General features: G+C 37.8%; 1 protein-coding gene across 2 annotated transcripts in view; it reads left to right on the top strand.

Annotated features, from left to right (window-relative positions):
• ASAH2 (N-acylsphingosine amidohydrolase 2) overlaps positions 1-16,122 on the top strand; it is a 68,292-nt gene that overhangs the window by 33,059 nt on the left and 19,111 nt on the right. Inside the window, exons 9-15 of one of the 2 annotated variants that reach the window (XM_047761032.1) lie at positions 1,138-1,224; positions 3,500-3,604; positions 3,728-3,809; positions 9,808-9,923; positions 10,934-11,028; positions 12,667-12,706; positions 13,750-13,845. In XM_047761032.1, the coding sequence (XP_047616988.1) occupies positions 1,138-1,224; positions 3,500-3,604; positions 3,728-3,809; positions 9,808-9,923; positions 10,934-11,028; positions 12,667-12,706; positions 13,750-13,845 (621 nt within the window). The remainder of the gene's footprint in view (positions 1-1,137; positions 1,225-3,499; positions 3,605-3,727; positions 3,810-9,807; positions 9,924-10,933; positions 11,029-12,666; positions 12,707-13,749; positions 13,846-16,122) is intronic. The other variant, XM_047761033.1, reaches the window with a different exon arrangement.

Raw genomic sequence — 16,122 nt, 5'->3', positions numbered from 1 at the left:
TTTTTGCATCTCATGTATGTTTTTTGTTTATTCAGAATTAATTTATAATTATGTTCCCCTCAAGTATACTCTGGCCTACTTACAACCAGCATTTCTTTTCTCAAAAGCCCTCCTAAATTTTGAATAGGTAAAATTATAGTTTTCCATTTCATTACTTTTTTTTTGAATGGTAAGGCAATTCTAATATATGTCAGAGGTTAAATATTCTTCCCCAAACATGGACAGCCTGACACGTTTTGCCCTGCCATTTCTGAAGTCACAATTTAGTACCCCAAACTGTCTGCCTGAGACATTTCTTCACTGGTTATAAAGTCAATAGCTTTTTCTAAGATTATAAAATCGAAATTCTTTTTCCTTTCATATAAATTGCAAACAAAAAAAAAATGTTGCTGTAAAAACTCAAACCACATGAAAAGTATAGAAAACAAAAGTCCCCATTTACTTCTCTCCTTTTCTCCCAAGTTATTGCTCTCACACCTTTTTTTTTTCTTTCTTTTTAGGGTCCCACTTGCGTCATATAGAAGTTCCCAGGCTAGGGGTTGAATTGGAGTTGGAGCTGCCAGGCCTATACCATAGCCACAGTAATGCCAGATCTGAGTCTGCTATCTACACCACAGCTCATAGCAATGCTGGATCCTTAACCCACGGTGCGAGGCCACAGATCAAACCTGTATCCTCATGGGCACTGTGTCAGGTTCTTAACCCACTGAGCCATGACGAGAACTCCATAGTCTTTTTTTCTCCTCTAATCTTTCAATTTCTGTCAATGCAAAGAATTCTCTCTTTGCTGTTTAAACTTAACATTTTAATTATTCATGAGATGGAGCATATTTTAATGTTGAATGGCCATTTACCTGTGTGTGTGTGAGAATTACCGCTTTCATCTAATCCACCTGAGGTTTGGTTTCCTTATTTTTAAAAATAAGTTTCTGGAAGAGATGATTTCTAGTGGCATTCACTGCTTTAATTCCATGAATGATTTTGTTTTTTTGTAATCTGTAAGTTGAGAGAACATCTAAAAAGAAAGGCTAGAATGTGGCTTTCAAAAAATTGAGTTGTGTAGATTCACTTGTCATTTTCCATCTTGAAATAATTGCTTATTTCACTGAGAACACATCTTGTGTCATTTTGTTCCAGCCTAGCATGTGCATTGCTATGGGACCTGGACAGGATATGTTTAACAGCACTCAGATCATAGGACGAATAATATATGAGAAAGCAAAGGTAAGCTGTAGGCCAGATTTTTTTCATCTTCTTTCAAAATTGTTCTTCAAAATCCACTGACATTGTTCATTAGGAAGTAGATAATTATAAGGAAGACAGCAAGAGCTCAAGTAGCACCAAGGAGTCTGGAAGACTGAACGCTGTTTTTTGTCAACTAGGAAGGTTGCTTTTGCAGACCACACAGGAACCTCTCTCTGACTGCTTGCCTCTGACTTCTTATATGAAGTACATTTATTATTATTGTTGTTATTTTTGCTTTTTAGGGCCGCAATTGTGGCATATGGAAGTTCCCAGGCTAGGGGTCAAATCAGAGCTACAGCTGTTGGCCCACACCACAGTCACTGCAAGGCGGGATCTGAGCCGCATCTGAGACCTACACCATGGCTCAAGGCAACCCTGGATCCTTAACCCACTGAGGGAGGCCAGGGACTGAACCTGAATCTTCATGGATACTAGTTGGGCTTATTTCTGCTGAGCCAAATGGGAACTCTCAGGAAGTACATTTAAAAACAAGTAATCAGGAGTTCCCATCGTGGCTCAGTGGTTAACAGACCTGATTAGTATCCATGAGGATGCAGGTTCAATCCCTGGCCTTGCTCAGTGGGCTGGGGATCCTGCGTTGCTGTGAGCTGTGGTGTAAGTGACAGATGTGGCTTGGATCCCACATTGCTGTGGCTGTGGTGTAGGCCAGCAGCTACAGTTCCGATTTGACCCCTAGCGTGGGAACCTCCATATGCTGTGAGTGTGGCCCTAAAAAGACCAAAAAAACCCCCAAAATCAAGTAATCAGGAAAACATTCTCTTTCAGCCAGAATGTTTGCTTTAGATGGTGGGATGATAGATTGTAAAGTGTTCAATTAATGTAGTATTGTCTATGACCAGGCTGACCCAATTCTCTGACCATTTCTTAACTTTTTCTTCGTGACAGTTAAAGTAAAGCTGAGGGCACAGCTCCTGGCTCTTGCAATTTGGATTCAGATTGGTCCTTGGTCTTTTTTGATATGGCAAAGATCATCCATCTTACATTTTTTAAAAAAAGATTTTTTGATGAAAAGAGAATCTCATCTCCAGGGAGCTTACTATGAGTTACTCCTTCCTCTCCTAAATTTTCTGTTCCAGTTTGCTTACATATTTTATATCAGCTCCTATGGAGACATTTCTGATAGAAAAGACAAAGGGTGGCTTTGAGCTTGAGCCAGCTCTGAAAAAGATAGTTAAGCCTTTTCCTTTTTATAGCTTATGAATACTTTTGTGCACATGCCCTTGTGTGTGTGTGTGTTTAAGTAAATATTTTGTCTCTAGGGTTCTAAAATGTTTCAGGAGCAATTAAGGGAGAACAAAACACCTTTAAAAACATCAGATACCAGCCAGCCTAATTGCTGCAGTTTCTTTTTAATTACTGTGGTATCGTCAGTGGATTGTTCTAAATTAACAGACTCTATTCAGGGTGTGCACCCGTGACACAATTTGGTGTCAGAAATTTTGTTACTGCTCTGGGCCTAGGAGCCATAGAGACATCCTGGAATCTCCTCTCGACAAGGCACACGTTCCCTCTTCAGCAGAGGAGGCAGCTGCAGCTGGTGTTACTGACAACTTATCTTGAGAGTTGCCATGCGGTGGGAAGAGTGGGAATGAATGAGGGCTCAGGAAAAGGCCCTTGTGATGAAACCGGGTCTGCCTCTATTGTGTAATGTGGATCAATACAAACAAACATTTCTAAATCTCTTTTAACTCATTTTTCATAAATTAAAAAAAGTATCCATTGACCATATTGGGGGAGAAAAAAAACCCATCAGAATGTGAACGGTTCGGGAGCTGATGTCTATGAAGTGGGGCCTGAAGACTTTCAACCCCCCCTTGGGCACCAGCCTGCCAGAGGACTCAAGGACTGTGAGAGGGAAAACTCCAGCAGCATCCCTGACCATACACTCTTGTTCTGACAAAGAAGATAATTTGGCCCACGTACTTCTAACCTTAAATTTTCTTGAGTAGTTTCAAGTGAGATTGGAGTCTTTCATGACATAGCCTGCAAGACTGGGATTTTATATTTGTGGAAAATAGACTCAGGTCAACAGTCTCAGGGTCTTTAAGTTTCTGGGAAGCACTTGGGTGTTTGGAAGTGAGATCTATATGTTCTTTTTAATCAACCAGCAAAACAAAACTTGGCTGAGAGATGCTTTTCCAAACTAGTTCATGGTGACAGTTGATAGTATTCATTTTAGGTTTTTTTTTTTTTTTTTTTGGCTTTTAATGCTAAGCATGTGTGGGTTTTCTAGGAACTGTATGCCTCTGCCTCCCAGGAGGTAACTGGGCCATTGGCTTCTGCTCATCAGTGGGTGAATATGACGGACGTCACTGTCTGGCTCAATTCCACACATACAGTAAGTGTCACTGTGTCACACTGATTATGCCACAAGGGTAAAGCTCTGGGCTGATCTTAATATATACTTGAAATTCAACTTGTTTCTTTTTTATTTTTGTTTAAAATTTTTTTTTTCCTTTAGGTAAAAACGTGTAAACCAGCCTTGGGCTACAGTTTTGCAGCTGGCACAATAGACGGATTTGGAAGCCTCAATTTTACACAGGGTGAGGTGCAGTCTTATGAGAGTTATGGTTCCAGGTTCTGAACTCCAAGGTTCTGTTCCCTGACAGGATTTAATGTAGCCATTATGTTTACCATTTTTATTTCAAAATTCGGTGGTATGTGATCTTTCCAGGTTTTTACATGATTTCCCAGGAGTAGGTATCTTTCATAACTCTTCACTGACTCAAATAGAATCAATATTCTCTTTGCATTTCAATCTATGGAGAAATAATTTAAAATTGGGCTGTGGCTGGGGTGGCACTGGAGTTGTGCAGAGGAGGGTTGTCATCGTAACTTTGATAATATGAGTTGGCCTTTCCATCTGGTTATTACTGTCTCTTTCCTGGGTTCTTTTATTGCAGCCCAAATTCCTTAGGACAGAAGCCTTTAGGAGCCTAAGGAATGTGGTCCCAGGTCCTCTACTTGGGTGTATTTCCATGAATTTATAATAGATTATTATAGGTTTTGTACTTCATCTACATTATTGCTGTGATAACATGGCATTGTAAAGTAGAGGAAGTTAAAAAAAAAATGGAAGAGTATTACCTAAGGTGACAGTTTGGGTTATTTCATTTTTGTCTGCTATGTACATGTATTTTGGAACTAGTGGTTAAATTAGTAAATATAATTGCAACATGATACATTTGGCATCACCTTTCCTGTTAATATTTCATCTAGTTTGGCCTAATGTTCTAAAATCAGTATTTTTTAACAGCTTTATTGAGATATAATTCACATAATATACCATTTACCCATTTAAAGTGTATAATGAATTCAGGGGTTTTTAGTGTATTCACAGGCATATGAAACCACCACCACACTCAATTTTAGACCACTTTCATCGCCTCAGAAAAGAAACCCTGTACCCTTTAGCTATCACAACCCATTTCCCATCTCTCCCAGACCTAAGCAGCCATCAATTTTTCTATCTCTATATTTTCCTGTTCTCAACATTTCATATAAATGGAATCATAACAAATGTGGTTTTTTGTGTTGGCTTCTTTCCCTTGGTATCATGTTTTCAAGGTTCATCCATGTCGTAGCATGTAACAGTACTTCATTCCTTTGTATGACTGATTCCATTGTATGGTTTTACCAGATTTTGTCTGTGCATTCCTCAAGTGATGGACGTTTTCATTGCTCCACTTTGGAGCTATTTGGAATAATGCTGCTATAAATATTCATATTCAGGGTTTTGTGTGGGCGTAGGATTTCATCTCTCCTCTTGGGCATATACCTAGAAGTGGAATTGCTGGATCATGCAGTTAACTCTGTGTTTAATTATTTGAGGGACTACCAAACTATTTCCAAATGGTTGCACAATTTTACATTCTGATTCATCAGCTGTTCTGAGGATTTTGATATTTCCACATCTTTACAAATATTTTTTGTATCTGCCTTTTTGAGTGTAGCCACCCCCCTGTATCTTGAGCAGCATCTCATGGTTTTGATTTGCATTTCCCTGATGATTAATGATATTGAACATCTTTTCATATGCTTATTGGCCACTCGTGTAGCTTCCTTGGAGAAATATCTGTTCATATATTTTTCTTATTTTTGAATTGGGCTATTTGTCTTTTCATTAAGTTGAAAGTGTTCTTTATGCTCTAGGGATCCTCCCTAGGCTTCTTAGGTCCTTCTGTTGTGGTGGGCTGACTACTGCAGGCAGTCTGGTTGGCTTGTTCCTAGAGATTTAGCACAATTCTTAAGGTCCCTAGATTTTTAGGGTGGTAAATGAGCCATGGTTTTAACTTAAAGTGACCTGCTGTATTAGGTCCTAATGAGGGAGTCAGCCTATTCTTTAAAATTTTGAAGCTGGGCATTGACTCCTCCTCTCAATCTGTAAAAGTCTGAGATGGCATCTTCTTCCAAAAGAACATCATCTCACCTACATCAAAAATCTGTTTTTCAGTGTAACTGCTTTCATTAATTAATCTTGGATTATTCTTCTGAATAACTTTCCACAGCTTCTACATTAGCACTTGCTGCTTCACTTTCTACTTTTATGTTGTGGAGACAGTTTCTTTCTTTGAAAGTCATTAACCAGTCTCTGCTAGCTTCAGACTTATACTCAGTTTTCTTCTGCAACTTCCCCACCTTTCTCAGCCTTCACAGAATCGAAGGCCTTGCTCTGAATTAAGCCTTGCTCTGAGGCTTTTGCATAAAGGAATGTTGTGACTGGTTTGCTCTTCTTTTCCAAACATTAAAACTTTATCCATATCAGTATGAGGCTGTTTCACTTTTTATCATTTAGGTATTCCCTGGAATAGGACTTTCCATTTCCTTCAAGAAATTTTCCTCTGCATTCACAACTTGGCTGACAGTTTGGCAAAAGAGGCCTCATTTTGTCTATCTTGGCTTTTGGCATGCCTTCTTCACTAAGCTAAATATTTTCTAGCTTTTGATTTAAAGTGAGAGGCGGGATTCTTCCTTTCACTTGAATAAATAAAGACTCTTATAGGGTTATCAATTGGCCTAATTTCCATATTGTTGTGTCTTAGGGAATATGGTGGCCTGAGGAGAAGATGAGAGATGGAGGTACAGCAAGTCAGTAGAGCAGTCTGAATACACACAAAATTTATCAGTTCAATTTGCTGTCTTATATGAGTGTGATTTATAGTGCCACAAAACTTTTGCAGTGATAACATCCAAGGTGACCGATCACAGATCACCATAGGAAATATAATAATAATGAAAAAGTTTGAAATATAGCAAAGATTACCAAAATATGACACAAAGTCATGGAGTTAGAAAATGCTGTTGGAAAAATGGCACTGATCCACTTGCTCAATGCAGGGTTACCACAATCCTTCTATTTGTAAAAAACAGAGTATCAGGCAGGATGTCAGCAAAGCACAAGAAAATGAGGTAAGATTTTTTTTATATCTTTTATGGGCTATTAGTATTCTTGCATTTCAGCTTGAAGAACTCCCTTTAGCATGTGTCTCATAATTTATGTAGGTTTTTTTCATTCTTTTTCATTTTTTTCACCTTTAATGGAATAATTTCTAGTGACTTGTTTTGAGTTCACAGATTACTTCTTCTGCTTGATTAAATCAGATGTTGATGCTCTGTGTTGCATTGTTCAAGTCACTCATTCTATTTTCCAGCTCCAGAATTTCTGTTTGGTTCATTTTTATGGTTTGTGTCTCATTGCTGAACTCTCATTTTGTTCGTAATTGCTTTCCTGCTTTTGTTGATTTGTCTGTCTGTGTTCTTCTGTAGCTTGCTGAGCTTCTTTGAAACAATTATTTTGAGTTCTTTGTCAATTCATAGATCTCCATTTCTTTCGGGTCAGCCTTTGGTAAATTATTGTGTTCCTTTGGTGGTGGTGTGTTTCCTTGATTTTTATTGTTTCTTGTAGACTTCATTTTGTCTATGCATTTGATAGATCAGTCACCTCTTCTAGACTTTATAGACTGGTTTTGGTGAAGAAAGACCTTCACCTGAGGGTGGCTGCAGAAACATTGTCTGGATGATCTGTAGTGGTTCTAGCTCCAGGGAATCCCAAGTGGTATAGCGTCCATGCAGTTCTGACAGCTTAGGCCATCGGTGGTGAAGATCGTATGGTTCTCAAAGGCCAATGCTATGGATGTGTGCAGCTACTGTGGGTACTGTTGGGATCTTCGGTGGTGAAGGCCGCTGGGGACCTCCTGACCTCCTTTTCTCCTTCAGGGGATGTCATGGCTAAGGGCATCTCTTTTTTTGTGATGTTTGGTTTGCGAGTACCCTCACAGTGGTGGTGGCACTGTTGTCTGATACATGGGTACCCATGGAACAGCAACATACCTGAGATCTGGAGCATGGGTACTTATGAAGCATCCACAGCTGTAGAGTCCAGGGCACTGGCTTACCAGCAGCTCTATGCCTGAGGGATGAGCACATATGGAACAGCCTTGGTCTGGTGACTAGAACACATGCACTTGCAGAGGAAGGTGATTCTCAGGTTCACACCCATGGATGGCTTGCAGTGGTAGTGGCTCCAGTGCCTGAGATACAGGTAATTACTGGGCATCTATAGATCTTGGGTCTGGAACTTAAGAAAACACAGTGTGGCCACAAAGTTTGGGTCTGAAACATGGGAGTGCATGGAACACCTATGGCTGTGGGGTCAGGGGTATGTGTGGGTTTGGGGGTTGGGAGCTGAGAGCCCTGATTCCAAGGCAGTGTGACAGCAGCTCCTTATGGGAGAGGTATAGCAGGATATCTCTCTCCAGGTGATCCATGGTAGCAATGATCATTGGTTACCTCTGTCACAAAATCTGCTCGTGTCTTCTGTGGAGCAGGCTGTTGGAGTCTGCACTGATGAAAAGGTCTTCTTTTGCAAAAGCTGTGCTGCTTCTATTGTTGAGGCTATTGAGGTTCTCAGCTGCAAGTGTTCCCAGGGTCTTCCAGAGAGTAAGCCCATGATGGCACCTGTTATGTGGCTGATATTGATAGCTTCTCTCCTCCTTTGTTCCTAGCTGTCCTGAGATGTTTCAGCTAAGCCAACATCTCCAGTTATCCCTTCCTTGTGGTTATCCTGTTTTTTGTTCCACTATGTTGCTGTAGGTTTTTAATTAGGATTCTTGAGCACTCCCAGGGCTATTTTCTTTTGTGGATAGCCAATTATTATACTCTCTGAGGAGATGACACCTGGTATCTTCTACTTTGCTAACTCACTGAGTTCATCTTCCTGTCTTAATATGGGCATTTAAAGCTATCACTGCTTTCACTGCATTCCATAAGTTTTTTTTTTTCCCCTTTTTTGTACTGTGTCTTATGGAGTTCCCCAGCCAGGGATCAGATCTGAGCCCCAGTTGCAACCCACACTGCAGCTGTGGCAGTGCCTAATTCTCAACCCACTGTGCTGGGCCTGAGATAGCACCCGAGTCCAGCACTCCAGAGATGCCACCAATTCTGTTGTGCCACAGCTGGAACTCTGCCTTCCATAAATTTTAGTATATTGTGTCTTTGATTGCATTCATCTGAAAGTGTTTATATATTTTCTTTTGATTTCTTTTTTGACCTTTAGCTATTTGTAGGTTTCTTAATTTCCACATATTTGTGTGTTTCCCAAATTTTATTCTTGTATTTATTTCTAATTTAATTACATTGTCGTTAAAATACATAATTTGTATTATTTTTACTTTAAAAAAATTATTGATGTTTATTTTATGGCCAGCGTATAGTATATTTTGGATAATGTTTTCTATGTACTTGAGAAGAATGTATACTATGTTGTTGGATGGAGTGCTTTCTCAGTATCAGTTAGGTCTAGTTACCTCCTAGGGTTGTTCAAGTTTTATATTTCTCTTTTGGTCTTCTCACTAGTTGTTCCATCTATTCTTGAAAGTGGGTTATTGAAGTTCCAACTATTATTGTTAATTTGCTGTTTCTCCCTTCATTTCTGTTAGTTTTGGTTCATGTATTTTTGTGTTCAGGTTATTAAGTCAATATATGTTTATCGTTGATATATTTTCCTAATTGATTATAGATTCTAAGTTTTTAGGTTTAGTAGTTTAACAAAACTTATCCCCAGATTATGGATTTTAGGCTGATGGTTGTTTTTTATTGCTCATGGGTGTGTGTACATAATTAAGTGGAGATTAAAGAGAGGGTCTTTAGAGACCACAAGTCAACACCTGGAAGTTCAAGGTGGCCTTATCTTATTTAGTTTTCAAAATAGGAAAAAGGTGACTTACTCCATAAATTATATTGTTTTTATTTGCAATTATATTGTTTTTATTTGCAACATGGTTCAGGAAGAGCAATAGAAATAAAACAATATATATTATTTTATCCTATTAACCACACTAGGGATCAAATTAAATAATGGCTCCTACTTTAGGATATACAGGAAATTTTGCCTCTTCTATCATTCAAACTGTTTGGGATCATTGAGCAACAACCTTAATAAAATCCCTGAAAGTTCTAAACACATTGTTGTACAACATTTGTCAAAATAATGACATTTTTTTCAGAGGGTTCGAATCATATTAATCATAATATTTCTAATAGGGACAACAGTAGGGGATCCATTTTGGGACAGTCTTCGGGATCAGATCCTGGGCAAGCCATCTGAAGAAATCAAAGAATGCCAAAAACCAAAGCCAATCCTTCTTCACACTGGAGAGGTAGACATCAGATACGAATAATAGATCTGTATTGAATATAGATTTGTGTTATTTAGATGTTCCCACATCAAATTTTTAATATTAAAAATATGGATGCTGTGAGTCTACCTCTAAGAAATAAGAGGTGTGATTATTAAATACATTGACTTAGATTTTTACATCTGTAATAAATAACTAGAATAACTGGAACAGTGGAAAAGGAAGAATAAGATGAATATTTATCTTATTCAGGATCATTTATGTTGTCTCTGGGACAAGAATGAACACAGATTTCTTTGCAGAGAAAAACTTCTCAGGCTGTTTTCCAACAATTCAGGAAACATCATTAACTAAAGCAATGTTCTTTAAATACTCCTTTGGAACATGGATTTTCATATGCTAAATTTCAAAAGGTCATGTCAGTGTCCATAATATTATGGATTTTTGAAGTAGAACAAAATTTAAATAGAGTTTTTTCTAATATTAAAATTCTTCAGGAGGAAGAAAGGGAGAAAATGAAGGCCTAGAGAGAAAGATTCTATCCTAATCTGAATATGGTAAAGGATGGATTCTCTTGGAGAAAACTTAAAAAGTGAGGCAAGACTTGGTGACTGAAGATTTAAAGTGCTATTAGAATAAAAAGAGAAATCATGAATATAAACTATTCCAGATGATGGTAATTCCGCATTCATCTTGTATGAGGATAGTCACCGTGGTAACAGAGGACAACCCTTGGTTATCTGTTACACACTGTGATTGCATAATGACAAGTCCCCCAAAAACTTCACTGATGAGAAAATAAGTCTAGGTTAGTGGGGCCCTGAGATTTGAGATTCGCATGTTATTACTAGACAGACTATTTAATACTACATTATGAATTAGAAAAAAACATGTCATAGTAGGATAACACACCCCAAACATCTGGAAACATTTAAAATCCTTTAATAAAGGGGTTTCTGTGAGCATCATCTGTCTCTTAACAATTGAAAGAATAATAATCTTAATACACTTTTCATGTTTTTGGTTCTCAGCTGTCAAAACCTAATCCCTGGCACCCAGATATTGTTGATGTTCAGATTATAACTCTGGGGTTCTTGGCCATCGCTGCTGTCCCTGGGGAGTTTACGTAAGTTCTTCTTTTTTATTTTGTGGCTACATGTGTTAATTATTGTGAATGTGTTTCTGTTGGAATCACTTCTTATTCTGGGCAGATAACTCTGCACTGACTCTTTTGTATCCTACCGTGCTATGTTTGGCAACAGTGACCAATATTCCCCCTCTTTTGGTGGGTCCTCTGAAGAATATTACCTCTGCCTATTACTAGTGGGTAACTTGAAGGAAATGTAAAAATTTGAAAAGTTATCTTTCCAAATTAAAATAATGCAGTGAATTATTATGCCAGTAGAAAGACCTGAATATTTTAATATTCAGATCTTTAATATTTTAAAATGCGGGAACTTGAAACAATCAGTTTAGGTATTAGAAGCATGGAAACGTTTTAAATTGGCTCCTTATGCCATCTTTCCTGTCTTTGTTAATAACAAATTTATATCTCTCCATTGCTCAGGCCCTAAATCTTGGAGTCATCCCTGAATTCTCTCTTATTTTAATTTTCCCTGCTTTCAAGTCTTCAGAAAATTCTGTACATTCAATAATTTCCATTATTCCCCCCTCCTGCCCCCATCTGGGTCTAAGCCACCATTATGTGTCACCTAGGAAACTACAATAACCTTCTGTCTTACCTTCTTGCTTTCTCTCTTACTCCTCTATTGTCTTTCCTTAATATTATAGCCAGAGTAATGCATGTAGAACCTAAATTACATATCTCTACTCAAAATCTTCCAATGGCTTCCCAGCTCCCCAGATAAATCCTCAAACCTTTATAATATCCAGTGATCCTCTCCTTGGCAAACTCTCCGATCTGATTTCATCCCACTGCCCCTTGATCACCTCTGCTTCAGCCACCTTGGCTTCTTTGCAATTCCCAGACTACCAAGCATGCTCCTATTTTAGGGCTTTTTTTTTTTGCTTACGGTGCCTTCTGTCTGAAACACCCTTCAGTTATCCCCATGGCCAACTCTTATTCCTTCAATTCTCCGCTCAAAACTCTTAACAGAGATCCCAGTCCTGCTTCCGCTATATAACCTTGTTTTCGCCCACCTCTGCTCTCACCACCACAAACTCATCACCACAGCATCAGCACTAACACCGCCATCACTACACCATTCTGTTTCTTCTTTACCCTACTTTATGTTTTCCATAGCGCTTATTGTCATCTCACTTTTAATTTGCTTATTGACCATCTTCCCTCCCTAGAATGTGAGCTCCAGACTGTTGAATCGTTAGCACTTTGACGTGGGTCTGGTACGTAATAGGTGTCCCCTATTTTATTGGAGGATTAAATGAATGAATGAATGAAGAAATTCTTTGTTAGGAATATTACACTCTCTCCTCTCCTCAGCTCTTATTAACATAGAATGCAACCGGTTGTTGATTCAGTGAGGTGAAGATGATTGCGATTATTTGCCAGTGATATTCATTGTTTCTCTTTTCCTCCTTCAAGTAGTCTGTTTCAGTTCAGGATTTGTTTTGGAGATAGGGCAGCAAGAAGAAAAAGCTGCACTTTAACTTGTATTGTTTCTGTATATTTTACTATTGTGTGATGAACCAGGGTTACTTTTTGGCTTTCACTCCAAGTCTTTCTGTATATCTAACACATATTCTGAATAGGAAAACACTTGATAATTCTGTTTTCTTGACCCAGGACCATGTCTGGACGGAGATTTCGGGAGGCAATTCAAGAAGTAAGTTAAAAATCAAATATCTATGCATTTTTATTCTATGTGAAGAGAAAAGAATCCCTATTCCTATGATCTAGTACCTTTTAAATTAATCTTTGCTAAGATGGCTAGTTTTAAACGTCTAGAATGTAACGGATTGAGGTGAATATGAAATACTGATGACGGAGTTCCCATCGTGGCGCAGTGGTTAACGAATCCGACTAGGAACCATGAGGTTGAGGGTTCGGGCCCTGCCCTTGCTCACTGGGTTAACGATCCGGCGTTGCCGTGAGCTGTGGTGTAGGTTGCAGATGCAGCTCGGATCCCGCGTTGCTGTGGCTCTGGCGTAGGCCGGTGGCTACAGCTCCGATTCAACCCCTAGCCTGGGAACCTCCATATGCCGCGGGAGCGGCCCTAGAAAAGACAAAAAAAAAAAATACTGATGGCATAAGAACAAATGAAAATATAAGTGAACTATAGTAGGATTAAAATAGTTTATTCATATTTATGTATTAATAATTAAAAATGGATAATGTTTTATGGATTCAGTAATAAATGACTTCAAGTAATTAATATCTTGAAGTCCTATCTAAACAAAAATCTAACATATGTTAAAAATTCTGTATTTCATCTATATTTGTGATTTTATTTATATTCAGAAAGTATTGTAAATTGTTCTAAAATGACATAATCAACACATGTCTTATTATTTGGAGTTGGAAGTAACTACTGTGGCTAGCTAATATGCTCCCATTATACTTTTTAGAAAATTGATAAAATACATATATTTTAGTAAGAAGATTCTGCCTGTGCAAATATAGTCATTAAGATGTTCATAGATCCACTGATTTGCGCAAGTGTAGTGCGGAGTTATGGCCCTAACTTTTCCTCAAGGACTCTTTGATACTCCTGCATTCCTAGGCAGTTTTTGTCATTAGGAAAAATATGGTTAAGATAGATATCTTACATTAATGATTCATATTTATAAATGTATGTCAAATATAACTGACCTGACAATACACTTTAAGATGAAGAGAAATTTTATTGGGTTCTCCCTTTCCCCCGAGGAATTTGCAACTTACGGGATGCCAAATATGACCGTTGTTGTTTCGGGTCTATGCAATGTATATACACACTACATTACCACCTACGAAGAATATCAGGTAAAGTAAAAAGTTATCACTTAAATGAATTATACCCTGGTGAAGACTATTGTGTCAAATGCAGATGTTCTTTCTAGACTCCTTTACTCTTGTTTTTTATTTTTCTTTCATGTTTTATATTTAACACTTTTTTATTTACCTGTTCATTGTCAAAATACACTATGTCATGTTTTTAGGAGACGATTTTGTTTTAAGGTAAGTAAGAGAATGATAAGCCAGAGGTTGTATTTGGGAGTTCTAGGTTTATCATTTCCAAGTTCAGGTCAGAATTCCAGTCTCATTGACTTCTACTTTCCCTGAAATAAATTGTTTTGTCAGGGGCACTGATAATAAGCTTGGGTGATGGAATACAACATTCCTAACTCTATCCATGATGCTTCTGATGCCTTAAGCTTCTGTAGAACCTGGAAAAACCCCCATTGATAGCTACTATTTTTTGAATGCTCTAGCTAAGCACCTTGCAAATGTGGTCTTAAGTAATCCTCCTAATTAGCCCTGACCGAAGTAGGGTATTATTATATCCATGATACAGTTTAAGAAACAGCCTCAAAAAAATATAGGGAGGCTCTTGGCTAGTGATGTTTTTTGTTTACAAACAGTACAGAAAGTTAGCACAAGTACGTTTAAACAACATTAGTTTAAAAAGTGAGAACAGTGTGGAGTTCCATGATCAGTGGTTTTTAATATATCTGCTGGCATAATTTGGAAATCCATACCGTGGCACACAGGTTACCCCTTTACAAACAGTCAGTAATTCCAGTAGTACGGTCTGTCCTGCTGTCCTTTATTGATTTCACTGAAGGACTCTGCCTTCTAGGAAATCCTGTGGGACAAAAGTTCTTAATTGGGGTAAACTTAGATGGGAATAAGTTTTTGTTTATCCAATTTTCATTCTTCTGTAGGTGTTACTTAGCATTTCTTTCAATTATGAATGCACATAACAAGTGACAAGAATATTAGCTGTGCCTCTGACTTTTTCACCAATAGAAACCGTATATATTTTTCATACCACATATAGTTATTGCAGATCTGGAAATATCTTGAACGTTCATTGCTATTTTAAAATCACAGTATTTATTTATTTATTTTTATTTTTTGTTTTTTATTTAGTTACTTTTCTAATCATTATGCTCCATAATGATTTTTATTTTTTCCATTATAACTGGTTTACAGTGTTCTATCAATTTTCTACTATACCAGTAGTTATTAGATCTGCTACTAGATCTTGTTATTCAACAGCATAACACAAGATGTTTTATTGTATTATGATGTTATGTATAAACACAAACATCAAGCTATCACAAAATTGGTTTATTTTTTATTTTAGTCTAATGAGTTTCCTTTGTCAACCATGTGTATTTTATTTTATGCTGTTAGAAATATTACTCTGAGAGGGGTCCACAGGTCTCAATGGACTGCCAAAGGAATCCACGGCACTAATAAAGTTAGGATCTCTTACTAGCTTGTCTCGTGGTTTAGGGACATGCAAAGATTAATACTAATTATTTAATTCATTCATTTAACAGATGCATTTTTGGAAAGATACTGTACTAGACACTATCGGAGCATAACAATGAATAAGAATCTGCTCCTGCCCTCAAGACCCTTAGAATTTATGGTTTAGTAAAAGACATAGAAGAAAGCAGATGATTCCATTTCTGTGAAAGAGATGAGCAAGGTGATATGAAAACAAGGAGAAGGCGCACCAGTTTAGGCTAGATATTGGAGGTTGGGGACTGGCATATTTTCACAAAAATGCAACAATTGTCTGATTTCTTGAGAGTGAAAAAGGTCTAATTTAAGGAAATGAAAGTTAGGAAAAGCGTTCCATACTGAGGGGGTTATGTATGCAAAGGTCCAGAGGGGCAGCCGTGCTATATTTAAGGGACCATAATTAGTTGAGTACTATGGCATAAGCATGATGAGGGTAGTGAGATTGTGGCTAGACTGCAAGGCAAGGTTTAGTCAGTGGAAAGTCTTTTATGCTAGGCTACAGAGCTCTGACTCCATAAGGAAGGTTTCAGGAAACTGCAGGGTATTTAAAAGAAGGAATGCTCTGATGAAATCTGTGATTTAGAAAGGTCATTGGGATGGCAGTATATAAAGTGAATTGGAAGGGCAAGCGTGGAGGCAGAGAACTGATTAAGAATCTGTAGTTATGATCTGGGTGAAAGCTAAGGGTTTGACCAAGGTAAAAACAGTAAAGAAAAAGGACAATGAAAGCATTCAAAAGATTTTTAAGGAATAATGACTTAGAGACTTAAAGGATATGGGATG

The sequence above is a fragment of the Phacochoerus africanus genome, chromosome 15, assembly GCF_016906955.1.
Source record: "Phacochoerus africanus isolate WHEZ1 chromosome 15, ROS_Pafr_v1, whole genome shotgun sequence".
NCBI lineage: Eukaryota > Metazoa > Chordata > Mammalia > Artiodactyla > Suidae > Phacochoerus > Phacochoerus africanus.
The sequence above is the reverse complement of the archived record's forward strand: the minus strand, read 5'-3'. Positions and strand labels throughout refer to the sequence as shown.